The sequence below is a fragment of the Hyaena hyaena genome, unplaced genomic scaffold, assembly GCF_003009895.1.
Source record: "Hyaena hyaena isolate Hyena2069 unplaced genomic scaffold, ASM300989v1 scaffold_380, whole genome shotgun sequence".
Classification (NCBI taxonomy): Eukaryota; Metazoa; Chordata; class Mammalia; order Carnivora; family Hyaenidae; genus Hyaena; species Hyaena hyaena.
The window spans coordinates 678,287-705,770 of NW_024081013.1; the positions used below are offsets into that span (position 1 = coordinate 678,287).

The following is a 27,484-nucleotide window of genomic DNA, read 5'->3' on the forward strand; positions in this document are numbered from 1 at the left end:
GATCTCAACCTATCACAAGCCTTTCATTTAAAAAATAAAATAGGGGCACCTGGGTGGCTCAGTCGGTTAAGTGTCTGACTTCGGCTCAGGTCATGATCTCGTGGCTTGTGGGTTTGAGTCCCATGTCAGGCTCTGTGCTGACGGCTCGGAGCCTGGAGCCTGTTCAGATTCTATGTCTCTTTCTCTTACTACCCCTCCCCTGCTTATGCTCTCTCTCTCTCTCTCAAAAATAAATAAACATTTAAAATTTTTTTAATTAAAAATAAAATAGATCTATGGATTAAAGAGAAACAAGAAAACCAGGTTTTTACAGACAGCTGTTCTTTCTCTTAATATTCACTAGTCAGCTAACATTAAGTTACAGAAGGAAAAACATAAATACATTTTATTTTTTATTCACTTATTTTTTAAAATTTCTGATCTTGTTTTGCTTATTTATTTTTGAGAGAGAGGGAGAGAGAGCCCAAGCAAGGGAGGGACAGAGAGAGGGGAACACAGAATCCAAAGCAGGCTCGAGGCTCTGAGCTGTCAGCACAGAGCCTGACGTGGGGCTCGAACCCACGAACAGTGAGATCATGACCTGAGCTGAAGTTGGAAGCTTAACCGACTGAGCCACCCCTAAGTGCCCCAAAATGTAAATATATTTTAAATCTCTGGACCATTTTCACCTTCTCTTCTCATACTTTTCTTATGAAATAGAATTTCACATAGATAGATATGCATATTCATCACTAGAGAAATATAGACGTATAAACATTCATTAGTAATATATAAAATGTACCCCATTTATCAGTAACCACAGACCCCCTTGAAACCCTAAAATAAAATTTTAAAAAAAGAATAAAGAACATAGGATTTATTGATGCCCTTTAAGTCCATTAACAAATTTTCTTTAGAACCAGTGCTATTTTTTAAATTTTTAAATATTTTTTAATGTTTATTTTTTTGAGAGAGAGAAAGCGTGTGAGTGGGGGAGGGGCAGAAAGAGAAGGAGATACAGACTCCGAAGGAGGCTCCAGGCTCCGACCTGTCAGCACAGAGCCTGACGCGGGGCTCAAACCCATGAAGCGTGAGCTGAAGTTGGCTGCTTCACCTACTGAGTCACCCAGGCACCCCAGTGCTATTTGTTTTTTAAATGGAGTGAGTGGAACATTCTAGTTGTATAGGTTCATTGATGTCTTACACTTCCTTGCACTTAAAAAATAAGTTAGAAAAATAAGAGATGAGCAGTCACTCTGTCCAACGACCTAAGTCCCCTACATATACGCCTCTCTGTAAGTGCGTGTGCATGACATCAGATATACTTCCCCCTGGACAGAAGGCACATTTATAATTCAATAGAATTTCTTTGTCACCTCATAATCCTGCATTCTTGCATGACTGGTTGGTAGTTTTATTGTGTATGACCAAGTTCTTCTACATAATCATCAACCTAGCCCTCTCTCAGACTGGTGGACTCATTGTTACTGTATAGACATAAGTTACATTCTTCATGGCCCCTTTACAACGCTAATTAAGGTGTTTCTCAGGAGAATTCTAAAATCTCAGTATTTGTTGCCACAAAGAAGTACGGTGCCGGTATATGATGCAAATGTGTAAGTTCTGGAAGATCGGTGGTGTGTAGTGGTGCATTAGTGTTAGGGGGTCTGGTCCCAGAAGGGTTGCTCAGAGATTGGCAGACCTTGAGCCTGAGCACGGACATCAGCACTGGTGCGGAAGGGACTGGAGAGGGGACGATGGTGGTGGGGTGGGTGCTGTCTGCAGAGCCCAGAAGTGGGGCACCAGAGCAACATGGCCTTTTACATAAGAAACCCACACTTTTATATAGAAACAGGTTTGAGATGAGCATCCTTCAGCTCTAGAGAGGTTTTGAAGTCCTAGGAAGGGAACAGAACTAAGCACAGGCAGGAAATGGAAGACATTTCCATATCCATGAGAGAGGAATAAAGGTCGCATGATATCCCCGTTGTGAAATTGTAAAGGCAGATGATCAAAAGCTTGGGAAAGGATTAAAAATATGAGTGCAGAGTAGGCTGGTGTGCAGCCGTAGCTTGTAAATACTGGTGAGTTAAGAGTTAGAGGCGCAAGTGAAGGGCTCATCCTCTACCTTTGATGCGGATTTTCTTTGTTACATCCCCCTGAGTTGTCAGCTGAAAATATCCTCATTACTGAGCTGTAGGATATCAACCAGAGGACATTAACATCTCAGATGCAGCAAAACATGAAAATCTTGGAGCCTTTTTCTAAAGGTGCCCCCTCTTTCTTTCTGTGTTTATTTATTGCTTGTTTTCAAAGAGATCTGTTTCAGAAGCAGTGTTCTTTTTTTTGCTAATCAAATTAAACACCTCCCACCATCTTAGGGGATAATTGGACTCCTGTACAGCAGTGACACTCATTCACCAGCGTCCCCTCCGTATAGCAGTGACACTCATTCACCAGCATCCCCCCCTGTATAGCAGTGACACTCATTCACCAGCATCCCCTCCGGTCAGCAGTGACACTCATTCACCAGCATCCCCTCCTGTACAGCAGTGACACTCATTCACCAGCATCCCCTCCTGTACAGCAGTGACACTCATTCACCAGCGTCCCCTCCTGTACAGCAGTGACACTCATTCACCAGTGTCCCCTCCTGTATAGCAGTGACACTCATTCACCAGTGTCGCCGGCCCTGATCCTGGAGATGTCACATCATATTCAGGTGCTAGATTTCACGCTGACAGTGGCTGTGGTGTTGCCGGCCATATCTTCGGCTTGGCCAGGCGACTGTCCTGCACCTTTTTGGTGCCTCGTGTATGATAAAGATTTTGAAGTCTTTATAGAGATGTCTCCGTTAAGAAATATAATTTTGATAGAAATTTTCATGCTCGCCCAGAAGATATCTTAAAATATGTATAAATAGCCCATTGCTTATAACCTGCTTATTAATCTTTCTTCATTGATGTGTGTACAGAAGGTGCTGTTCAAATGGCAACCAGTTTTTTGGGTTTTTGGGTTTTTTACCATGGTTTGGAAGGTCTCTCTGTCTGGAACAGCACTGTCCAATGGAAATTTCTGTGAGGATGGGAATGTTCTATAACTGCACACTTAGATACAGTAACACTTGCCCCTTAGGTCTACTGAGCAGTCAGAGCATGGCAGGTGGAACAGAGGGAGTGAATATTTCACTTTATTTAATTTTAATTACATTTACTTTATATTTGAATACATGTCACCGGTAGCTACTACATTGATCACCATCATTGCCTTCTAGAGGCTCTTGCCGAAGCTGGGCTCAGCATGTGTTAAATCATGTTGATGTTTATTCCCAAAATGGGATCTTTACTGGGTTGTTTTTTTTTTTTTTTCCATCTTCTAATGACTTTGCAATGATTAAGAATGACTAAGAATGACTAAGCTGTCATATCTTTGGGTAATACCATTTGTTAACTAACAACCAGTGACTCTTCAATGACAGAAGTAGATTTTTGTCGTCACAGTGCAGGTACGGGAAAAGGAATCATTAAAATCACCCCTTCAAAAAGTGAATTTGCCATTTTGCGTGAATTTGTGGTTCTAAACCAAAGACCTGGGTCCACCTGGCTCGGTTTGACACAAAGTGAAGAATCATGATAATTTAATGCTCACGTGGCATCTTATATAGAACAGGTTTCTTACAACAGTGTTGTGATTTGATTTTTCAGAATTTCTACAAAGAAATTGAAAGAGAAGAAATGTACATAAGGTATGTAGGCATCATGTGTGTTTGTACCTCTGCATGTTTATTAGAAGTACTGTTTGTTAAGTCCATGCTAACAAATGTTTTCTAACTGCGGGGGTTAATCTTAGAGGACTCCTGAACCCTCGAGGTAGAGTTTAATGTGTTCTGACTCTGATCCAGTTGATCTACACCAACGTAGAGCCTTTTGGGGTCATAGTTAGTCACCTTAGAGAAAAGCCATAATTTATTATTTCACAGGGTTTTTGTATCTCTTGACTGAACCGTATGGTCCTTTTGAAAAGAGGCAACCATATGATCAAATGAGAAATCCAGTTTTAATTTTATCACATGTGGATAATAGTATAATTTTTCAGTCCATTCTTACTGTAACTGACACTATAGTCCGAGGTCTTATGTTGTCTGCTGGATTTTTCTCCTTCACTTGCCTTTTTCTCTAGAGGAGTGGGCTGTGATTGAGCCCCTCTCTTTCTTAGTCACTTTTAGGGGCCAGTATCCAATACTTAGCAGGATGATAACTTAGCAGAATAGAATAAGGATATATCATGTGACGTTCGTGTTTTATGATGTGTTTATTACATCAAGCATGATTTTCTAAGTTGGTTTCTAAAAAATTTTTACTTTCTCCTTTATAAAACTATGCCATAGAAACTTAATAAACTTTTGGGAAAACAACAATATTCTTTTATCCAAAATGTCATTTACTTTATACAAAAAAGCAACCTTTATATTTTTATGGCAGAGAAGTTCTTTTGATCACATTCACTGTGATCATCAAAGCCCTTTATTTTTATGGATTTTGTGTGTGTGTGTGCTTGGATTCAATAGAAACGTAAGAAATCACAATCAAGCATCATAATCTCATTTCAAATATAAGAAGAAAACTCTGGAAAAGATTAAAAAGAATGAGAAACCCTTGAAGTACAATTCTGCCTTCCTGTGCCAGCTTTCTTTTCATCCTGAAAAGGAAGAACTCGAACTTCTCTTAAAAATATGATTGTATATTCTTCTTGTTGGTTTTTCTTAGTGCTTTCTGCACCCAGAGTGTTCGAGGCATTGTGAATTGTGAACACTGTAAAAAGAAAGTGTAGATATGATGTACAGTTGAAGGTAGAATTTAGCTCTTGCAATCCTCAGCACAAATGATTTGTTCACACGTGAAGAGTCTCTTTTGTCATCTCAGGTATTTGTACAAGCTGTGTGACCTGCATAAAGAGTGTGATAACTACACGGAGGCAGCTTACACCTTGCTTCTCCATGCAAAACTTCTGAAGGTAATAGAAATTACTACTTACTTTCATGATTCTGTTGTTATGTGTTCTAAGATAGTTTAACGTTTTATTTGTCCGTGATAAATTTCCGTGAACCTATGATTTAAGATCTTACCGATTTTGACTAAGTGTAGTGACATAAACAAAGACATATTTAGGAGCTATTCTGATTATAGACTTGGCCCTACTGAATGCAGATTTAGAAAGATGTCATAGCAAATTATCACTGAGCGTCATAAACAGCCGTCACCGGGCTGTCAGCTAGCAGCGAGTTAGAGATTCTGTAGTTCCTTATTGATGCCGGCAGAACTCAGAGGTAGTAGGGAATAACATCGTAAGAAGGAATCTGGACAGCTCAGAGTAGAATAGGATGAGACTTATCCCTAATTATCTTAGCAAAGCATTCACATTTAGATCTTCTATGAGTCCGTCAGTTAACGTTAGACCTCTTGCCTAATTCTCGTGGAGTATTGCTCCTGAGCACAGGTCTGGCATGACAGCTTTCAGCTGCAATGATTCTTTTGTTATGCAGGTATCTTTTGACATTGAATGTTTGTTTGTTTTTGTTTGTTTGCAGTAATATTTTCATGCTCTTCCCCCACGTCCAATTCTAGCCCAGTTAATCATACTGAGTAGACCCACAGTAAATAACTGGATGGATGGATGGATGGATAAATGGAAATATGGGTGGATAGACGGATGGATAGAAGGGTGGATGGATGGGTAAGCAGGTGGGTGGGTGAATGGATGGATAAATGGAAATATGGGTGGATAGATGGATGGATGGAAGAGTGAATGGATGAGTAAGTGAGTGGATGGATGGATGGATGGATGGATATATGGAAATATGGGTGGATAGATGGATGGATGGATGGAAGGGTGAATAGATGCATAAGTGGGTGGATGGATGGATGGATGGATGGATGGATGGATGGATGGATGGAAGGAAATATGGGTGGGTAGATGGATGGATGGAAAGGTGAATGGTTGGGTAAGTGGGTGGATGGATGAATGGATGGATGAGTGGATGGGCAGATAGATGGATAAATGTGTATGTGGGTGGGTTGGTAGGCAGATGGATGGTAAGTGGATAGGTGAAGGAAATAGTGTACAACTTCTAGTTTTATGTATTAAAAATTTAGCTAATCATTAGATCATCTTTTCCATTACATCCTTATAAAAATATTTTAAAAAGTTACAAACTGGGTCAACAAGAACAGTTAGGAGAATTAGAATTTAGTTGAGTGACCCAACATAAAGACCACTCAATCAAGGAACCCTGTTTCCAAACTCAGGTCAGCCCCCCAGACACCAAAAACTAAAAGAAAGAAAACCAGAGAAGATCACATTAAAACAAGCATTAAGCATGGGGTGTTGAGAAGCACTCAGTAGGACACTATGTTAAGAGTGAGACTCTACCAAGACCCCTCCAGCCTTTGGCCCAACCCTGAAATCTCCAGGGTGTCTTGGTGTTACAGATCCACACCAGCAGTCTCCATGGCTCGGAGTATGGAGATTTACCTTTGCCTGAAAACGAAAGAGTCCTTTACAAGTAAGACAGGAGGAGGCTTGGCCTGAATACCTCATCAACACTCCTCAGTAAACCCCCTTTGGCTTCACATAAAATTCTCCCAAGGAATGTAATCTATGAAGATAGAGATTTCAGTTAGCACACCTGACACCAGCCATGCTACTGTGAATTCTAATGGCCTTCATTTGTTAGCAACCCAAATTTCAGCAGTAAGGCATTTTCACAGGTCTGACAATATTTATTTTCACCAGGAAAATCAAACTGCTCACTCACCCTCACTCTCTTATAGTACATAAGAGGTCACATGTGGATGTGAACATAAAATATACATGTGTGTAAACTATCATTTGTTCACGCATAGAATTTATTGAACACAGATGGGTTCAGCCCAGACCACGTGAGGGTGTGTTTCACAGCCCAAATCGATAGGCCCAGATGCGTTATCTTTTCCTCCGGGGCTCTGAATTTTCCAGTTAAATGGCAAAATGCTCTACAATTTCTCTCCCTATTTTGTGCACCATTACATTTCATAATTTTTTCTAAATACGTTTTGATACTGCATTCAGTGTGAACTCAAGCTGGTTAATCAGCTTAATGAAGGCATTATTTGTTTGGTTATGAAAATTTTCCTTCAACGTGACAAATACATTCTTGTCCGTGAACAAAAATTCTCAAATATAATCTTTGGCTATTTTGTCTCAACCAACAGCAATAAAAACCTTAGTCTTGAGTCCTGGTAATCAAGTTAAATTATATCAGTATTTAAATGGAAGATGTAGAGGGGGACTTTTATGCCCCTCTTCAATATTTTGTAAGTGATTTTAAACTCCAAGGAAGATCTTTGAAATCAACTTTCTTATTTATTTTATTGTTGTTACATTTCAGAATCATCTAAGATTTTACATTTATCCCCTATGAAGATAGAAGTCTAGGGGCACCTGGGTGGCTTGGTCAGTTGGGCGTCCGACTTTCGCTTAGGTCATGACCTCGCGGTTCGTGGGTTCGAGCCCCGCGTCGGGCTCTGTGCTGACAGCCAGCTCAGAGCCTGGAGCCTGTTTCAGTCTGTGACTCCCTCTCTCTCTGTCCCTCCCCTGCTCACACTGTCTCTCTCTCTCCTAGAAATAAGTTTAAAAAAAAAAAGAAGAAGAAGAAGTCTAGCTGTGCAGTGAGAACTCCATAATTTAACGATTTTGTGACAGCCAACCAGGGTCAGGGTAGACAAGTCTAATTTCAAGGTGAAACATTTGCAGCCTGAGTAAATGTTTCTCACCCTGACTTGACATTTCTAGAGCAGGATTGCCACTCTGGAGCCCCCAGGGTTCAGCAGGAGGCGCCTCGGGGCCCCTCTGGCTTCAGAAGGTGTGTGCAAGCCTTTCGGGGGCCTCACCTGCCCCCCAACCCCCTGCTCCCCATTTTAGCTGCCCGTCCTGCTGGGAGTTTGCCCTATCACAGCTGTTGCTCTTATTAATCTGCCCCTAAAATGTGTCACCCTGGCTGGTGTCACTGCTCCAGATGTGGCCTGAACAGCACTGAGTCCAGTGGGGCACGCCCACCCCCATGTTGGTCCAGGCGGCCTGGGGGTCCCTTGCTTTCTTTGTGGCATCTATGCTCTCCTAACGACAAGGTCAAACTCTACTTCCTATGTCCAACAGAAGGAGACTGCTTGCTGATAAGCAAGCCCATTCTAATTATTTTCTCCAACGAGCATCCCCAGACCCCCCCCCACACACACACACATAGCAGCTGTGTGTACGCACGCCTCTTATTCTGTAATGCTCTTGGAATAGATTTTGTGATGTTATTATAGATCGTTGTGCTCTAATCTGTACCAGCACTGTCTCTGGGTCAGGGTTCCTTGCACAAAGTAGGTCTTCACCAAAATAGTGACTTTTTTTGAAGCCTTATACTTAACGCTCCTGTTTCGCGGAGCCCAAGTAGGTGAGTTTACACATCAGATGAGGTTGCCTTCACTTGCGTGCATCTCCCCAGCTTGCGGAGACTCTTGTGCATCTACGGTTGATACTGTAAATCCACTGTCACTTCCACATCCTCTGACTGAGTTCTGCCTCTGTGGTGGGCAACGGACAAACCTACAAAGATAGGCCAGGGGGTCCCTTTCTTTACGACCGGTATGTGAAATCCATGTGTCTTCTTTGTTGTTGATTAAAAGGACGGGGCGCCTGGGTGGCTCAGTCAGTTAAGCTTCCGACTTTGGCTCAGGTCATGATCTCACAGTTCGTCAGTTCAAGCTCCCCATTGTGCTGATAGCACAGAGCCCACCTCAGATCCTTTGTCCCCCTCTCTCTGCCCCTCCCATGCTCGCTCTCTTTCTCAGTCTCAAATATAAATAAGTAAACATAAAAAATGTTGAGTATCTCAGGACTGAGGCCAGCACCCTGGGATGCTTCCCTTGAGACAGCCCGCAGTCACCTGGCTCATAATTCATCCTGGGGATTTCAAGGCACTCTCAGCAAGCTGACAGCTCTGGGCTTTCCAGAACCTGTGGGGCCTGGCTTGGCCTCCCTCCTGTCTTTCCTTCCTCGTGGGGCCTCCGCACAGACATTTTGCCCTCATTCCCAGACCCCAACAGCCTCACAAAGCAGCCCCAAGCGGCCCTGGCCACAGCCTCGTGCATACAGGGTGTGCGGGACTCGCTGTGCATTCTGACCGAGGCTGGGCCCGTGGTGGCCCTGGACGCGCTCCCGCCTGGCCCTTCTCACGCTCTGCTTTTCCCCCAGTGGTCAGAGGACGTGTGCGCGGCCCACCTCACGCAGCGGGACGGGTACCAGGCGACGACACAGGGCCAGCTGAAGGAACAGCTCTACCAGGAAATCATCCACTACTTCGACAAAGGCAAGGTAAAAAAAAAAAAAAAAAAAAAATGCAGTTTTTCTTGTATTTTTCTCATTACGTGTAGCTTCCTGCAGTGCACATTTCAGGACGCGTGATGTTTGTGGAACCAGAAATTTGTTACAGGTTGTGTGTCTGAAGGTGTGATGCACGGCCCACCAGCTGGCACTTCTGAGCAGAAATCCTACACAAAACCCCCACAGCCTTCCTCCTATACATGCTCTGAAAGTAAGGAACTCAAAAAGTACAACAAGGTCGCGGGTCCTTGCCGGAGACAGGTCCAGGACACTCATTTGGAAGGGTTCCTGAGCACTTAGGACTAACGCATTCCCTTGACACTTTGGATTTTTCTACACTCCCTGAAAGATGAATCCCGTGGTCAGACCAGTATTGCGCCATTTTGGCAGATTCTAGATTCACTGGCTCCCACAAAATTATTTATTCTGTTGACTTCTATGGAGGTGAAGCCTGCTGTCATTTTAATGAGCCAGTAATAGGTCTTATCAGCGTACTTCGTGTGATTCACATAAGATGTAACTATTAAAAAAAAAAAAAAAGCTACTTGAGCTTTGGCCATTTTTAAAATCTACCACCAAAGTGATTTCAGAGCTCCTTGTGTGGCTTCGGCAGGATTTATAACTCATCTCAGTCATCTGCTTTTGTTTCTCACTCTGAGAAAGGTGACCAGAGAATCCGTGGGGGCACTTGAGAGTTTTTCAGAACTGCTGTGATGAAGTGCCACCCACTGAGTGGCTTTAAATGACAGAGATTTATTCTCTCACTGTTCTGGAGCCTAGAAGCTTGAAATCAACACATTGGCAGGGCCATGCTGTCTGCGGGGCAGTGACGAATGGGAGGGCCTGTCCCACGCCTCTCTCTTACTCCCTGGGGTTGCTGGCCGTTCTCGACATTCCATGGCTTGTAGCCACGTCAGTCCACTGTCCACCCATATGTGTCTCCTTGTCCGGATTTCCCTCTTCCAAGCCCGCCAGTCACTGGATTTCCCTGCCAATCCACGATGACCTCATCTTAACTAATCACATCCAAAGACCCTATTTCCAAATAAAGTCACGTTCACAGAAACCAGAGATTAGGACTTCAACATATCTTTTGGGGGAGTGGGGGGACTCAGCCCTACCCAAAACAGCACTTAGATCAGGAAAGGATGATGGCCGCTTCTTTCTGTGGCTGTCGATATAAGCCAAACCCTATTGAAAAGACAATGTGTCTTTTGTTCATTCCCTACACTCCTTGACACAGGACAAAAGTCAGACTGTTCCAAATAGCATAGAGGTTACCCAGAGGCCATTTAGGAATGTTCTGTGGATTATGCCTGGTCCTGTTGTGGAACAGAATATATTTCTTCACAGCAATGAGACGTTTTCACAATTAAGGCCAACTACTACAGTTTTATTGGTTTAGCCAGGGGACCCCTATTTGTCAGCAAACCACTAAAAGACATAGGGCTGATTCAGCCGTTCCTTCCCCTGATGACTTCCTGGCTTGTTGTGTTCTGAGCCATGGGACGGACAGAGCAGGACCGGGGACCAGAGAGGTCCAGAGGTCACTGGGGCTGAAGGAATGTGTGCCTCTGCTCATGGCCACTCTGGGCTGTCACAGTGGCAGTGTGTCCTCGGCCCCTGAGACTTCTCCACCACGTCACCCCTCATTCCCTACCGGAGGTGTGACACCCTGCATTTCGGCCACATCGCCCAAGTCTGAGGGACCTCACACACACCAGCCCCTCCCGCCTCTGCCCAGCAGGTCTGCTCCTCCTGCCCTTGGCTGGTTTCTTCCTGCCTCAGCTTGAACGTCCCCTCTTGTCCGGCCCCCACGGCGTCGTCTCCTCCTCTACAGCACCTGCCACAATTGGCGGCGAGGGGTTTGCGTGTGTTTCCACAGCAGGTCTCTCCCCAGGCTGCCGGCACCATGAGCATCACAGCCACACATGCCTCTTCCGCCAGCGCGCCTGATTCTCCCATCAGCGCCCGACATGTAGCCCGGGGGGCGTTTGTTGGGGGAACAGAGAAGTCAGGAAAGAGAATGGATGCTCAGCATTTAAGAGTGATTCCCGATAGTGAGAAAGGCTCCTCTGTGGCAGGTCAGTGGTCCCCAATAAACAATAAATCAAAGAACCGGCAGGCTCTTTTTCATTTCCGGCTCAAGCAGCCTCATATGAGGGCGGGGGGAAGGATGTGGTCAGTTTAGAACGGCAGTTCTCACCTGGGATCCCCCAGGAGATATTTAGGTTGGCATGACCTAGGGAGTGGATGCCTCTGGCCTCCAGTGGGTTGAGGTCAGGGATGCTTCTGGAACATCCTGTGATGTGCAGACAGTCCCACAGCAGAGAACTATCCAGCCCGAGTGAGAAATCCTGGTTTTGAAAAAGCTCAAGTGACAACGTATTACTGGTAATAAGAGAAGGGGCGGAAGGGCCGTCTTCCCCTGTCCCTGTGTCCCGGGGGGGACACAGAGGTGATTTCGGGAGAGTGGCCGGTGGGCTGATGTGGACTCGGAGCAGGTGTGCTTGCCCAGCTCAGCTGAGGAGGCCCGTCTCCACAGCGGCCGTTACAGTTGTCTCGGCAAAACTGATTGAAAAGCCGTTTCTGAGTATTTGTGACTTTTCCACAAGAACTTTCAAAGAAAACAAAGTCCCCCTCATCCATCTGTAGCTGATGTGAGCATGAGCGCAGGTGAGGGAGAAAGTTCTTGAGATGAAATCTGAAGTGCCTGGGCGATTAGAAAAGCCATTTTGACATCAACAAGTACTACGTTTCCTGGGACAAAGATAACAGAATGAAGTAATTACTCATCTCCTGTGTCAGGCAGGATGGGCTGGAAGATGCTGGAATTTCAGCCTCCTGAAAGCATGGGGGCTCTGTAGCACCCGGGTTTATTTTTCACTCATGCCTCATGAGCATCGCCCTCTTCCGGGACACAGGTGGGCAGAGGCCCCACCACCAACAAATGCAGACAGTGAGTCACCAGCCCCTTACACACACTTCCCAGATATGACACCACGTTTCTGCCCATGTCATTGGCTGAGGCAAATCCCAGGGCCACAGCGGACCTCCATGGACAGAATTTCCCGGAAGGGAAGACTGATATGCAGCACCCACCTCTAAGAGGGCTTCTAAGTAGACGAGTGAGTCGAGGTTCTAACAGAAGGCTCTAAAGACACATGGAAATTACCTAACTATGTGTATGTTCACAAAAAGATAATATTCACCCAAATCTCCCCGAGAGCACAGCGCCCCACAACTGGACGTGGACGTGGACGTGGACGAACAGAGATGTCTCACAGAACTCAGTGTTGGGCCCCGATCCCCATTTCTCCAGAGTTGAGTTTCCTCCTCCGGTTAGGGCAAGGGTTGGGAATGGTGTGGGCAGCGTGAGAAAATGGGCTTCTGTTCCCCGTGGTAGGATCCCGGAAATCTGCCCAGGCTGCCGGAGAGGGAGGTGGGAGGTCACAGCAGGAGATGGCAGTCGGGCGCTTTGTGCCAGATTAGGATCACCTGCACTTAGGAAATAAGACGGAGACCCCGGTGTCCCTTCCAGGCGTGGGTATGTGCAGTGTTTCAGAAGGAGCACCCGCCAGGCCTTTTCTGAATATACTGGAATAAGACCGTGGCCGTGGTCATTGAGGCAGATCACTAGACTTGACTGTGGGGGGTGGGGGGGCTCAAGTTACACATTTCCGTCTGTTCCCAGATTGCAGTCATCTTGGCGGGAAAGTATCTCACAGTGGCTCTTGGGTGATGGGTGGCAAGTGTGGGAGCCAGTGGAAGCTTGAGAAGAGTCCCAGGTAATGCAGGGGGGGCTCTGGGCGGGGGATTAGGGGAACGGCGCTCAGGCAGCGGGTAGGACTGTAACCTGAGTGAGTGATCCAGTCCCGGAGCCACGAGGGATATGTGGTCATCGGCATTTGGAATGTGACCAGTCCAAGCCGAGAGACGCTGTCAGCATAGAATACACACTGGGTTTGCCAGACTTCGTGTAAAGTAAAGAATGTCGTTGTGCCCTGGATTGTTTATGCCAGAAATTCCGAATTTCAAGTCCTGATGTCTAGGACCTCCGGTTATGACTGTGTTTGGCCCTCAGTCCTTTAAACAGGTGATTAAGGTAAAATGAGGACTAGTGTACTTGTGAGAAGAGACTAGAACACCCACAGGAGGGACCCTGTGAGGACATGTGAGAAGAAGGCCATCTACGAGCGAAGCAGAGAGGCCCCCCATCAAACCTCCCAGCCAGCAACCTGATCTTGAACTGTCAGCCTCCAGAACTTTGAAGGAATACATGAGTTTAGGGTTCCCAGTCTGTCTACCTGGTTCCAGCAGCCAGAGCAATGGAGACAAATGTCACCTGTCTCAGTTAGTTTTGTGTTATTGATTATGTGCTGAAATGAGAATGCTACAGATATTATTCTGTAGCATGTTCTTAAAAGTAACCCCACTTTTTAAAAAGATGGCTACTATGTGTAGCAACATGGATGGACCTTGAGGGTGTTATGCTGAGCAAAATAAGTCAGGCAGAGGACAGATACCATATGTTTGCACGTATAGGAGGATTAGGAGGAACTTAACGGAGGACCATGGGGGAGAAGAAGGGGGGAAATGGTGGGGGAGAGGGAGAGAGGCAAACCATGAGAGACTCTTGAATGCTGAGAACAAACTGAGGACTGATGGATGAGGGGGGGGGGGGGGGATGGGCATGGAGGAGGGCACTTGTGGGGATGAGCACTGAGTGTTATGTGGAAACCAATTTGACAATAAACTAATTGTAAAAAAATAAAAATAAAAAGATGGCTACTAGGAATTTAACATTACATACGTGCCTTGCATTATGTTTCTCCTGGGCAGTGCTGATCGGAGCCAAAGACTTTGTCTTCGTGGAGCGTTAAGACCATTGTGTGCGGGCACATCCATCCGCCTGCTGGTGTGAAGGGAAGCTTTACTCTTACATCCTCGGGGCCTTCACAGGCAGCCAGTATTGCTTACGTGCCTCTTGGCATATATTCCTTGCGCCGAGTGAATATTTGAAAAGCTAAACTATATCTAAATGAATTAGAACACAGGGACCAAAGCCAGGAAATAATAGAATTTATGTCAGAATGACAAGGGAAAAGATGATAACAAGCAAAAAAATTAGATTTTTTTTCTTGTGACCCAATGTCATTTCTAAACTTTGGAAAAAACTGTTCAAGAGTATGTGTAGTTTATGGGGCACCTGGGTGGCTCAGTCAGCTAAGCATCCAACTTTGGCTCAGGTCATGATCTCTTGGTTTGTGGGTTCAACCCCCGCATTGGGCTCTGCACTGACAGTGTGGAGCCTGCTTGGGATTCTCTCTCTCTCTCCCTCTCTCTGTGTCTCTTCCCCACTTGCGCTTTCTGTCTCAAAAATAAATAAATTTTAACAAAGAGTATGGTAGTTATTTACTTTAGGGAACTTGGAGGGATAGGTGAGTTAGGGGCTTCTTTGTGGCAGAGGGTTCTCTGAAGGAAATACACACAAGGCAAATATTTGAGAGGGAAGGAAAGAGATAGGAACGGAGGCAGTTATGAATTAAGATAAATCCTAAGAAATCAAGAAAAAGCAACCTAGCTTTGTTGGAGCATGATGCAGTTTTCAGGCACTTATTTTATCTAATTTTATTATTAAAATTTAGAATCCTGCCCCTCAGGTATGTTGTTTTCTTTTGTGCTTTGACTGAAGTCAGTTATAATCTCATTATCGGCTTCCCAAGCTCTTAAGGATGAATCAAGTTTTCTCATTGTGGTTTGTACATCCAAGTGCCTTCAGCAAGGAGAGTTCCTGACAAACTAGCTCTAACATCTGCACTGGCTTGGCAGGGATCCTACCCTGAGGCGCCGCTGAACGATTCCTTGGACAGAAGAGCTGCTGCTAGAGGCTGTCTGTCCATTGAGTGGTCCCTTCCTCATGAGCTCTGTCTTCCTGGGCTTCTGGTCCTGGGCTCTATCACGCGTCCTCTTCCGGAGGCCCCCACACCCATCCCTGCGACTCTGCTCCCTGGGTCAACACTCTACAAAGAGGCCGTAGTATCATCGCTTAAATCACTTCAGAGATGCCCAGGGGCGCCAGGGGGCTCAGTCAGTTAACCATCCGACTTCAGCTCAGGTCATGATCTCGAGGTTCGTGAGTTCGAGCCCAGCGCCAGGCTCTGTGCTGACAGCTCAGACCCTGGAGCCTGCTTCAGATTCTGTGTCTCTGCCTCTCTCTGCCCCCACCTCGCTCACACTCAGTCTCTCTCTCTCTCTCTCTCTCTCTCCTTCAAAAATAAATAAACATTAAAAAAAAAAGGTGCCCAAACTTCTGGGGTCCCCGCACCCCCTCTACACGCAGATCCAGGATTCTCACTGGCAGACGAGGCCCCGCCTTATAGCACTCCTTTCCCCACCCACAACATCCTGCCTTTTTTTAGAACGTGCTCTTGGATTCCCAACCACTTGGACTTCCCATGGTCTTCCCTGGGTGTGGAAGGGCCCCCACCCATATTCCCATGCCCTCCTCACCTTGGAGCCTCCCCGCCCCAACCATCCAGGAAGGTGCCTCGCCTCCGGCACTCTTCGCCCTGACCTTGGAACCATGTGTATGTATCCTGTATCTCCCTGCGTGGAGTGTTTCATGCTCTTCAGGCCCCTACGAACCTTGGGGATCCTGTTAAGATGCAGGTTCTGATTCAGTAGGTCTTGGGTGGGGCCTGAGGCTCTGTATTTCCAAACAGCTCCCAGTAAGGACAAGGCAGCTGGTCCAGGGACCAGCCCCGTCACCAGGCCCTGCTTTGGCTCAAGCTGCCTGGGGGCCGGGCAGGGCAGGCTGTGCCTAATGCTTCTGCGTCCCTCTGAGGGAAACTGGACACCAGGGCAGAAAATTCTCTGAGTAGACTTTATTTTTTAGAGCAGTTTCAGATTCACAACCAAAATGAGTGGACGGCACAGAAGTACAGGGAGTTCCCACACACCCCTGCTCCTACCCAGGCCCAGCCTCCCCCACTATCGACACTGCCATTTTGATTCATCTTTTATGGAATGGAGCGCCTTCTGGCCAGCGCTTGAGCAAGACGCTTGAAAAGGCCGCCGTCACACAGACGTTCCACAAAGTGCCCTCTGTTCGGTGCGTCTGTCTCCTCGGTGGGGTCTTGGATCCTGCTTCAGACTCTGAGGCCCTTAAAGGTCTCAAGGGGCAGACCCGTGACATCATTTCTGCAGTGCGTGGGTTTCGGGGGAGGGGCACCTTCCACCGGCTCCCTTCCCGAGCCAGGGGCTCACCCTGTTCCAGAACCGCGCTCACTGCAGAGGCTGTAGATCAGACAAGACAGTCTTACGACACCTGGACCGGCTTTTCCTTCCCGGATCCTGTGCATCTTTTAGAAATGAAGGTCCTCGGCCGGCACGATTGCAGGACTCCTCCAGGGAGCGAGCAGGGCGGGCACGCAGGGAGGGCACGCTGGGGGGGGCCGCAGAGGCTCTGACTTAACAGCTGACCCAACTCGAACCCCGAACCCCCTGTGCTGTGCATGGTCCTGCGGCATAGGAGCAGTTAAGTCACAAGAATTAGGTTTGATTTTACAGTTGATTCATTCTAGGGGAGAAAAAAATGCAGTTCTGATTTAAAGACATATATTCAGGCAAGGGGACTTCACGCCACAGTTGAATTTGAAGGCTGGGGATCGCGAGATTCTGAAATGAGTGCTAAACAGGACCTCCATCTGGCAAAAGTGTGACTCGGTGAACACTCCGTAGATACAGGCTGTCGCCATGTGGCTGTGTCCTTGGGTCAGTAGGGGAACCTTCATTATGCCCTTAATATATGGAAACTTTAAACATTCCAGAGCTCATTTGCACTGTTTTAAATGTATTCGGCTTCCTGGGGGACACAGGGACTTACAGAATCCAAGGCAGACCTCGGCAGGCAGTAAAGGAGTGGCCGTCCGTGGAAGGCGTCCCCGGGGCCGCAGGGACAGCAGAGGGCCAGGGAATGGGGTAGGAGCATATTAAAAGTCCCTCTGTCTTTGTGCTCCGGCGGCTGCAACGCTGAACGGATTTTCTGCTGTTTTATCCTGGACACTCCAACTTTTGAATTCTATTCGTTTATCTTCCTGCATTTCTTGCACACGAAGTCATTCTTCTATTTTTGCTTTTCTGTCGTCTTCAAAAGTTTTGAACGTCTTTCAAGCCAAGCTCTTGGACTTTTCATCTTTTTCTTTCTCTCCAGAAAACATCATTTCCATCTGTTTCCCTGTTCATTCTTTTATAGTCCTTCCTTCCCGGGCTAATAACCACTCCTCGCTCCTTCTCCATTCTGTTTTTACCACCCGTTTGAGCATCCCCTTGAAAGCCTTCTGTCGAGTTTCATCCCGGCAGACGGCCGTTCTTTCCTGAATATGCTCCGTATTGTCTGTCTTATTGTGTTTGGTTGAGGCCTAGTAATTTTCAATAAAACCCTTAATCCACGTACTTCACTGAAAATTACCAGGCTTCTCTATGGAGGATGAGTCAAAAATAGAAGCCCTGCTATCAGGAAAATGTAGTCAGAGAGAGAGAGATGGTCCTTAGTCACCAGCGTCAAGCCACCCCTGACACCAAGAACCAGCCTGACAGGGCCGATCGACGGGGACTGTGACTGGGAGCCCACGTGCCGCCTGAAGCTCTGTGACGGTTTCCAGCCGGAGCTCGGCTTCCTACTCCCTTAAAATAACCTCGCCTTGACAAAGCTCACACTTTGCCTTGCGCCCAAGTCAAAAATGAGGCATCTCGCCGTCTTCCTGTGAACTAAAAATAAGCATTTGGGGAGTGAGTTTCTGCATTTGGTGAAGTGGCTGGGTTTCTTTTCTAAGAATGTGGGGTGACGTGTTTTCGTCCCCTGAGTTTCCCTTTTAAAGCACGGGGGTTATTGAGAGGAAATGCGAGCACAGACTCGTGACGACACCCCCCTCCTGGATTACGCTCCGCATTTCCATACTTTTGAAACTCCTGATGTTTGCCAGAATCTGTTCAGTTAGAAAGAATTGGACCTGCTAACACGTTCAAAGAGATCATGTTAATACTGATTTGCTCCTGGGGCGCCCGGGTGGCTTAGTCGGTTGAGCGTCCGACTTTCGCTTAGGTTATGATCTTGCAGTTCGTGGGTTCGGGCCCCGCGTCGGGCTCTGTGCTGACAGCCAGCTCAGAGCCTGGAGCCTGTTTCAGAGTCTGTGACTCCCTCTCTCTCTGACCCTCCCGTGCTCACGCTGTCTCTCTCTCTCCTAGAAATAAATTTAAAAAACATTAAAAAAAATTTTTTTTTAAAAAATACTGATTTGCTCCTATTAAAAAAAGAGAGAGAGAGAAGAACCAGGGCGCCTGGGTGGCTCAGTCAGTTAACCATTGGGCTCTGTGCTGGCAGCTCAGAGCCTGGAACCTACTTCGGATTCTGTGTCTCCCTCTCTCTCTAGCCCTCCCCCACTCACGCTCTGTCTCCTTCAAAAATAAATAAACATTTTTAAAAAATCATGCTTTATCAAGGCACGAGCAAAATCAATGTTTAGAGTCCGTAAACCACACTACTTCCCACACTGCAGGATCCCTAACAAGTATTCCCACTACCTACTGGTGCCAGGGCGCCTCTGAATTATAAGCCAGCCTCCAGGCATCCCCATCAAGCGCCAGGGCTCATGTACAAACAGGTAAATAACAAAACCTTCTCCGGTCTGACACTATGGTGGGTGCGGGGTCTCCCTGTCTAACAGGGACGGGAGTGATTACTCCTAGGGAGAAAGGGCAGGCTGCATGGAGGAGGTGGCGTTCGATTGGCTCCTGAGGAGAAGATAAAATTTGCCTGGCAGTGGATGGGAGGAACAGGAATTGCAAAGAATGAGTGCCGAGCAGGTGTAAGGGCCAAGGCCAAGGCCCCTGAGGCCACCTCGCTTTCCTGAGGACGTCAGGAAGTATGTCTACGGGGTGGAGGGTGAGGGTCCTGAGACACACGGATGGAGAGACCTTGAGATCCAGTTTGCCCGTGGCCTGGCACGTCTCCTGAAGATTTCAATTACTCCATGAAGCACAAGGAGCCGGAGAGATTTCATGCCAAGAGGCAACAGTGATTCATTTTCCTCTTTTCAGAGAGTAATTCTGGCTACGTGGTTGGGGACAGAGGGGTTGGAGACGCAACGGGAGGTGGCCTGGGAGGTGGAGACCTGGGGACAGGTGGCCGGCAGCAGGGACCAGGAAAGGGAGGTGGTGCTTCTAGAGACTTGAAGCCAGCTGATCACACACTCCCTCCATTAAATGGGTCAATGTCGGAAGGGCACGTGCCAGGAGGAACAGCCATGCCCTTATTTCCCCCATCTTTAAAAGAAATTCCCTCTTGCTCTGACTCCTCTCTGACTGCCAGTCTCCTCCTTTCCACACGATTCCTCAAAGAGCTATCAGTACTCACAATAACTACCTGCAGGATCAAGGAGCAAGTGTCCCTTCCCTGCAGCCGGATTTAGGTTTTTCAGAGTCTCGCAGAACTACAGATGTCCTGGCCCAAAGAAGAAAATGCAAAACCTCTGTGTTTTAGAGAAATGTTTCCTTTCAGGGCATTAAAAGCTGAGCAAATAGTTTTCTGTTTTGACAGGCGAAGAACCTCTGCGGGAGAAGCAAGCCGTGTTAGTGAGCAGGACTTAGAGGGGCAGTGATTCCTTGAGTGCTTGACCACACCAGAGGGGAGGACTGGCCGTTGAGAAGTCCTTCATGAACCTTTTCATAAAGACTTCCTAAGCCCACCCAAGTCCCAGATCCCACTGGCTTCCTGCCCCGTCTGACAGGCTTTCTAGATGCCAGCTCCATCTTGTGCATGGCATTCATTGTTCCGGCCACATCAGGCGGCTCTGTGTCCCAGACCACAGAGACAGTGCACCTGCTGGGCTGCGAGACTGGGCCCTGACTCGCTCGCTCACTCTCTCTCTATCTCTCTCTGAGAAATGTCTTTGGAAATATGTGGATCCTTTGATCTAGCTGATGCCGGTTGGAAACACCAGGATGGCTTGACTCAAGAAAGAGCAAGAGGGCTGGAGAGAGGGTGGGTGCCTGTAAGGGTCTCTGTTCTTCCAGCTGAGCCACAGACCTCGGAGTCACCATGGCCCTTCTCATGACACGCATCTCCCCTGGGGGCTCCCACCCTTCAGCCTAGGGGGACTAGAAGGAGACTGACACTCACAGGTGCCTGGCCTCACTTACTGGACAAGACCTAAAGCTAGTTAGTTCTGGACCACCTCACTCGTCTCTGTGCAGAGGGACCTTGACAGGTGTTCTGGAATCTTCCACACCACTGCAGCCTCATCCAGTCACACGTCAGAGACCTATGTGGGACACTGGAAATTCAGACGTAATCGAGGAAGACCCTTTCCCCAACAATTGCCTGGAACAACAGCTGAATTTTAGAAGAATAGCTGAGGCTCCAGCATCCCATAAAACATCTTCACCACTGAGTCACTTACAGCTACTAAGTGGATTAAACCAGAGTTGTCCGCACTGTGCCGGTGAGTCATCGGCAGCCTGAATTAATAGTAAGGGACAGTCATCCTGGCTGGCATCTACTCCATCATCTCCCAGAGCTCCCGTGCCCAGTGAGGTCAGCCTTATCCTGTCTGTCAACGGTGCATTTCTCCGTAGGAAATCAATACCTGATCCGTTCTCCACAGCCACTGCTGTCGTGGAGCAAAGGAAGGAGTTTCACCCAAAAAAAAACTTGTATTCATGAAACTTGAAGAAATGGTACTTCCTGATACTGGGAGGTTCGGAATGATAGAGAAATGGTTATCATCTCAAGAAAACGTAGCTAAGACTATCTGAGGAAAAGAGGGGCGCCTGGGTGGCTTAGTCGGTTAAGCGTCCGACTTTCCGACTTTCACTTAGGTCATGATCTCGTGGTTTGTGGGTTCGAGCCCCACGTCGGGCTCTGTGCTGACTGCCAGCTCGGAGCCTGGAGCCTGTTTCAGTCTGTGACTCCCTCTCTCTCTGACCCACCCCTGCTCACGCTGTCTCTCTCTCCTAGAAATAAATAAAACATTTAAAAAAATAAAAAATAAAAAAATAAAAAGACTATCTGAGGAAAAGAGATGGAGGAAAGAATGTGCTCCGTGCGGCAAGTAACCAGCGATTTCAAGGATGCAATAAAATGGACCAAGGATTTGGTCAAAGTTGCACGTGGATCTGATGCCTTCTCATTCAGGGCTATGGGAAACCTCATAGCCTATTGCATGAGCTAAGGCAGGGCATTCAAACCCACGGGTTAAAGCGAATCTTTCACGGAGGTAATCTAAATCTTGATCACATTGAATCTGTCTTCGCTCTGGTACTGAAATATCTTCCAAGGTGTTCACGTCGGAAATATGAATTGCCCACACTCCTTAGAGCCCTATCCAATTAAAAGTAGATCTAAATCTCCTTAATGCAGAATCCTTTAAGACACTGGAGGGGAGAGGAGGGAATGTGTATTTATAGACAGTCGGATAGAAAACACAACCATGTCACTTCAAGGGTGAGTCGGATAAGATATTTATTCAAGACTTACATTTCTTTAAAAACAATTACTTTTGATATGTATCTAAAGCATCTCATCTCTCATTTAGGATAAAAACAGATTAAGCTTTTACTCAGTAATGAATTAGGCGCCCTAACGTTCTAGGCAGCTAATAGAGTGTGTGTTCGCTTGCAGAAAACTAACGAAAATCCTGTGACAGAGAATCACAAGTCAAAGTTTTCTTTGAAATGGAAATACTCTAAGGGGGAGGAGCTGGTCACTGGAGCTTAAAAAAGACATTGAAAGTGTGAGAGAGGCTTCCTCTTCCTAGCAATGTGAGCTTGGGCTCCGACAGAGGACCCGAGAAGGATCTGTAACAGCAGACTAAAATCTTCGAGAATGCAAGGCATCTCCAAAAGCGCCAGCCGGCTGGAGGCAGTGGCGGCTCTGGGAAGGGAACAGTGTGTGGACCCGGGAAGGGCGTCTTGGCCATGTTCTCTCTTCCCTGGGCGTGGGTCCTATCTCAGAAATCTTTTTCTACTCTGGGCTTATTTTTGTCTTTCAGCGTATTAAAGTGTACCTCTCATTCCAGAATGGCTTTTTTTCTCATAAAAAAAATAGGTGGTTTATTTAAGCAGTAGCTGTAAAGAGTATTTTAAACCTATTAGGCTGTTTAGTAATAAGGAAGGCCCTTGACGGGGTCATTCTACTAAGAAGAAGCACAGACCAGCCCACAGGTGGGTGCTCAGTGATGAGGGTGTGCCACGTATGGGACCCAGCTGCTTCTGTTCTCAGCGGGAGCCTGGAGTTCATGACCAGCCTAGTTTGTTTTATTTATTTATTTATTTATTTATTTATTTATTTATTTATTTTGAGAGAGAGAGAGAGAGCACACACGCATGCATGAGTGGGATGGGGACAGAGAGTGAGGGAGAGAGAATCCCAAGCAGGCTCTGCACTATTAGCATGAAGCCTGACATGGAGCTTAAACTCATGAACTGTGAGATCATGATGTAAGGCTTAATCAAGAGCCAGACGCTTCACGGACTAAACCACTCAGGTGCCCCAAAGTATCCTTTCAAACCCATCCAAGCAGGAGGGAGCAAGGGAAGCCGGAAGGTTAGCACATGGTCATTGATATGGGCTGAATGTTTGTTCCCCCCTCACCCCCACCAATTCATACTTTGGACCACCCCGTTAATGTATTTGGAGACGAGGCCTTTGGGAGGTAATTATGTTTACGTCGGGTCATAAGTAGGGTCAGCCCCCATGATGGGGTCCCTGCTCTTCTGAGAAGAGGAAGAGAGCACTCTCTCAAAGGTCTGTGAGCACATAGTGAGAAAGTCGTGTTCTACAAGTCAGGAGGAAGGCTCTCACCAAGAACTGAGTCTGCCTGCACCTTGATCCCGGACTTCCAAGCTCTAGAACAATGAGAAATAAGTGTCTGTTGTTTAAGCCACCCCATCAATGGTATTTTATTATAGCAGCCCAGACTAATACAGTCAAGATCAAGAGCTTTAGAAAAAGATCAGGGTGGGCCAAGTACAGCTCTCAGTGCCTTTGGGCAAGTTACTGACCTGTCTGATCCCCAACTTTCTTATCTGCAAAATGGGTATGATGCAGTACCCACCTGACAAGGCAGGGGTCTTGCTGGACTGAGAGCAAGCTCACAATCACTTGTCCTGACTTTAGCGGCCACCATCTTGTGGGAATGGAAGCCATCAAGAAGTGGGTGGTTCCTGGCTGGGGACACATGTGGAATGGCATGGTGCCTTCCTGATTCTAAGTCAACGATCTTCAGTTCTTTTAATAAACATTCCTGAGAAGGCCTTCAGTTGTGATCCAGGGGTTTTAATAATCTGGGTCACCGTGGGAGCCAAGGAGAATTGGCATCCAGAAAGACTTCCTGGAGGAAATGGTTGTTCTATATGTAACTCTTCTCAAGCCCACCACTTTATTTTTCCCAAGAGAAATAAGGGAAATTCAGGTCTTATCCTATGTATCGACAAATTATTCCACATATGTAAAAGCCTATCAGCATCCTAATAAATCAGTTTATTGATTGGAAATCCACTTTGAAACTGCTACCACAAAAAGTTCCCCCTTTCAAAATGATGGCAGGCTTTATAGCCTCACAGTGTTTGCACACATGAAGCAACTTCTTGCAAGCTTTATTTAGAGTGGAACTATATCCTGTTCTTACTGACAGTCCAAACAGTGTTTATTCAATGGGATGGTTTGGGGAAATAGCAAAACCAGGCTCCTTGTAGCCTCTCATCACCCTGGTTCATACCCCCGGCTTACTGGCCGCTCAAATGGGTGGACTTCAGCTGATGAACCAGCAGTGGACAGGTTTAGTCAATTGACATCTGGTCATGAGCCTCTAGAAAATATTTGTATTTTTCCAACATTATTCTCCTAGTATCTTCATATTCAGCAAGCATATTTCCAAATTGTTTTATTACGAACAGTTGTATTACTGTTTCATTCCTTGACTGCATGATTCAGGTTTGGGTTTCTCTTTCCTTTTCTTCACAGATGTGGGAGGAGGCCATTGCTCTGGGTAAGGAACTTGCTGAACAGTATGAAAATGAGATGTTTGATTACGAACAACTCAGCGAATTGCTGGTAGGTCTTCTTTTCTTTCTACTTAAATAAACACAGGCAGTCTACACTTGTTTTTCTGGGATTTCCCTTCCCGTTTTAACATTGGGATTCTCCTCAGGCCTTCTGAGGTCTTGGCCATGGTCCTCCATTTTGTCCAGGACAAGAGTTTTGATGTATTTGCTGACCGATTCTGGCCCACGAGTACTTACTTTTATTCCCAATGGAGCTTTGGTAACCAGACTAAAGCTGTAAACAACTACTGACCCCACGTGTACGTTGCTCTTGGCCCAAGAATCTCTGAGAACCTCTGCTGGTTTAAAACTGACCCCGTCTACAAGGCGTGTGGGTGAAGGCAGAGTCACCCAGACCTTTCTCCTGCTACAGAAGCTGTTTGTATTCAGCAGATGGACTTTTTGATGGTATAATATTTATCATTGATTTAGGCCGGAATTCTGCCCTTTTAAATTCTTCTTTAATGTGTCCCAGTATCTAATTGATACAAGTTTTTAAAATACTAAAAAAAAAAAAAAAAAATACTAAAGACCAGTCATTTAATCAGAAGAAAAACCATTTCTGTGGCACCTCTTTGGTTCTTGAAAACAGGGGTAAATCATACTGGTAAATTTCGCTCTTTTGGTCAGATTCCCTGCCAAACACTGGGGGTGGGTGACAAATTCTGTCCGAGCCATGTGTTGAGGCATCCAGATGCCCGGGACCGCACTGCACCTCCCTCATCCTCAGCCTCCCACCCGACTGGAATTGCCAAAGCATGGAGAGCCCGCTGGAAGGTTCTAGAAGAACAAATGCTTAAATACACTATTCAAACCTGAAATATCCTTTCTTCCTTTCAGAAAAAACAGGCTCAGTTTTATGAAAACATCGTCAAGGTGATAAGACCTAAGCCCGACTATTTCGCTGTTGGCTACTATGGACAAGGATTCCCCACATTCCTTCGGGTAAATTTTGATTCTATTTTATCTAAGCCAAAATTGCTGCCTGGACAGAGAGCCTCTCCCCATTCCGAGGAATGATCCAGACTTCGCATCCGTGGGTCTGAGTCAGACTCTGTACTCTTTACAGCTCTGTGCTCAGCTTAGGGTGTAAGAGAAGGGCTTGTAATATTTTGTTTGGTTGCATATAATCTTTCCATCTGAACTTTCTGAAACAGGACTCTCCTTTAGAGATTTAGGTGTAGTTTTTAAATTGTGGTAAAATACAGGTGACATAAAACCTGCCACCTTAACCAATTTAAGGGTACAATTCAGTGGCATTAAATACATTCATGTTGTGCAGTCATCCATCTCCGGAAGTTTTTCATTTTTCCAAACAGTGACTCCACATTCCCTCACCTCTCAGCCCCTGGCAGCACTGACCCACACTCTATCTCTGTGAATTCACCTTTTCTAGGTACCTCATAAAGTAAAACAATACAGTATTTCCCCTTTTGTGTCTGGCCTTTTTCCCTTGACGTACTATCTTCAAGGTTTATACATGTTGAGACATGAATCTGAATTTCACTTCTTTTTATGGGTGACTAATATTCCATTGTATAGATATACCACATTTTGTTTATCCATTTGTCCTTCGATGGACATTTGGGTTGTTTTGGCTATTGTGAATAATACTGCCGTGAACAGCTATGTTTTTAGTTATATGAGACATTGTAAGGGGATTTTCATGGCCACATTTCTGGAGACATGAGTCACATTCCCTTACTTGGATAGGCATGTGCTGTTTGACACATGATTGAAGAAATACTGTGATCATCAACCAAATGCCCACTTTCTAGCACTCACAAGGCCAGAAGAGAAATTGTACAAGTAAATGCTGCTTGACCTACTAGTAGAGTTGTTTAAAATTTCTCTTGGATGCCATTGACCAGTGGGCCATGATTTCCTGTCATTTCTTGTAACATCTTTTGAAGACACATGGTTTTCTCTTATTCTGGGAGACCACATGGCATTCCTCCGGTTTGGGAAAAGTGAGATCTCTTATGTAGAGCGTAGCTGTGTGGGGCAGTTATATCCAGGTAGGAGAGTTTCCTAGTCCCGGAGCTGTGTGCCTTTGACCCCGGTGGTTCTGATTGCACAGACGCCCCTGACGTCCCTTCGTGCCACCAGCAGGAAGGACTTACTTGCTGAGGACCCGTCATTGTTGATATGACATCAACAAGTGACCCTCCCAGGTCTGGTCTGCTGTGGAACATGACCTGTTGATTTGTCCACTCACTCAGGGTCCGGGGTGACCAGGGCATCTGTCCCTACCCTGTCACTGCTGGTATGTCCTCTCTCCTTGACACTGCAGCTTTTCTTGTGCAGCTGGGGCAGTACATACCCCAGACAGAAGCTGATCCAAAACCCAGATTCTGGAGAAAGTCTTCTTCCCAAAGAAAGAATAAAGGACATTTGGTTATGAGCCCTAAATGAGAGAGGATTTTGAAATTAACTGTATTCTATTTTTATTTTATTTTTTTATATTTTTATTTATTTCTAGGAGAGAGAGAGAGAGACAGCGTGAGCAGGGGAGGGTCAGAGAGAGAGGGAAACACAGACTCTGAAATAGGCTCCAGGCTCTGAGCTGGCAGTCAGCACAGAGCCCGACGCGGGGCTCAAACCCACGAACCGTGAGATCATGACCTAAGTGAAAGTCGGACGCTTAACCGACTAAGCCACCCAGGCGCCCCTCTATTTTTATTTTTAAGAAGTTTATTTATTCTGAAAGAGGGAGGGAGGGGGAGAGAGAGAGAGAGAGAGAGAATGAGAATGAGAATCCTAAGCAGTCTCCATGCTGTCAGCACAGAGCCTGATGTGGGGCTCGATCCCATGGACCATGGGATCATGACCTGAGCCAAGCTCCAAGAGCCTGACGCTTAACCAACGGAGCCCCCTAGGGGCCCTTGAAATTAACGATATTTAAATAAAAAACCAAGCTGAAGAATATTATGAGCTCGAAGTTGATGCTGTTAAAGGCTTTCGTTAATGTGTATAGATCTATATATGTGCC

General features: G+C 46.3%; 1 protein-coding gene across 2 annotated transcripts in view; it reads left to right on the top strand.

Annotated features, from left to right (window-relative positions):
• The window catches only part of DOCK1 (dedicator of cytokinesis 1), a 513,605-nt gene that overhangs the window by 448,264 nt on the left and 37,857 nt on the right, over positions 1–27,484 (top strand). For both annotated transcript variants that reach the window (XM_039250757.1, XM_039250758.1), the window contains exons 36-40: positions 3,684–3,724; positions 4,902–4,992; positions 9,259–9,378; positions 24,413–24,502; positions 25,333–25,437. In XM_039250757.1, the coding sequence (XP_039106688.1) occupies positions 3,684–3,724; positions 4,902–4,992; positions 9,259–9,378; positions 24,413–24,502; positions 25,333–25,437 (447 nt within the window). The remainder of the gene's footprint in view (positions 1–3,683; positions 3,725–4,901; positions 4,993–9,258; positions 9,379–24,412; positions 24,503–25,332; positions 25,438–27,484) is intronic.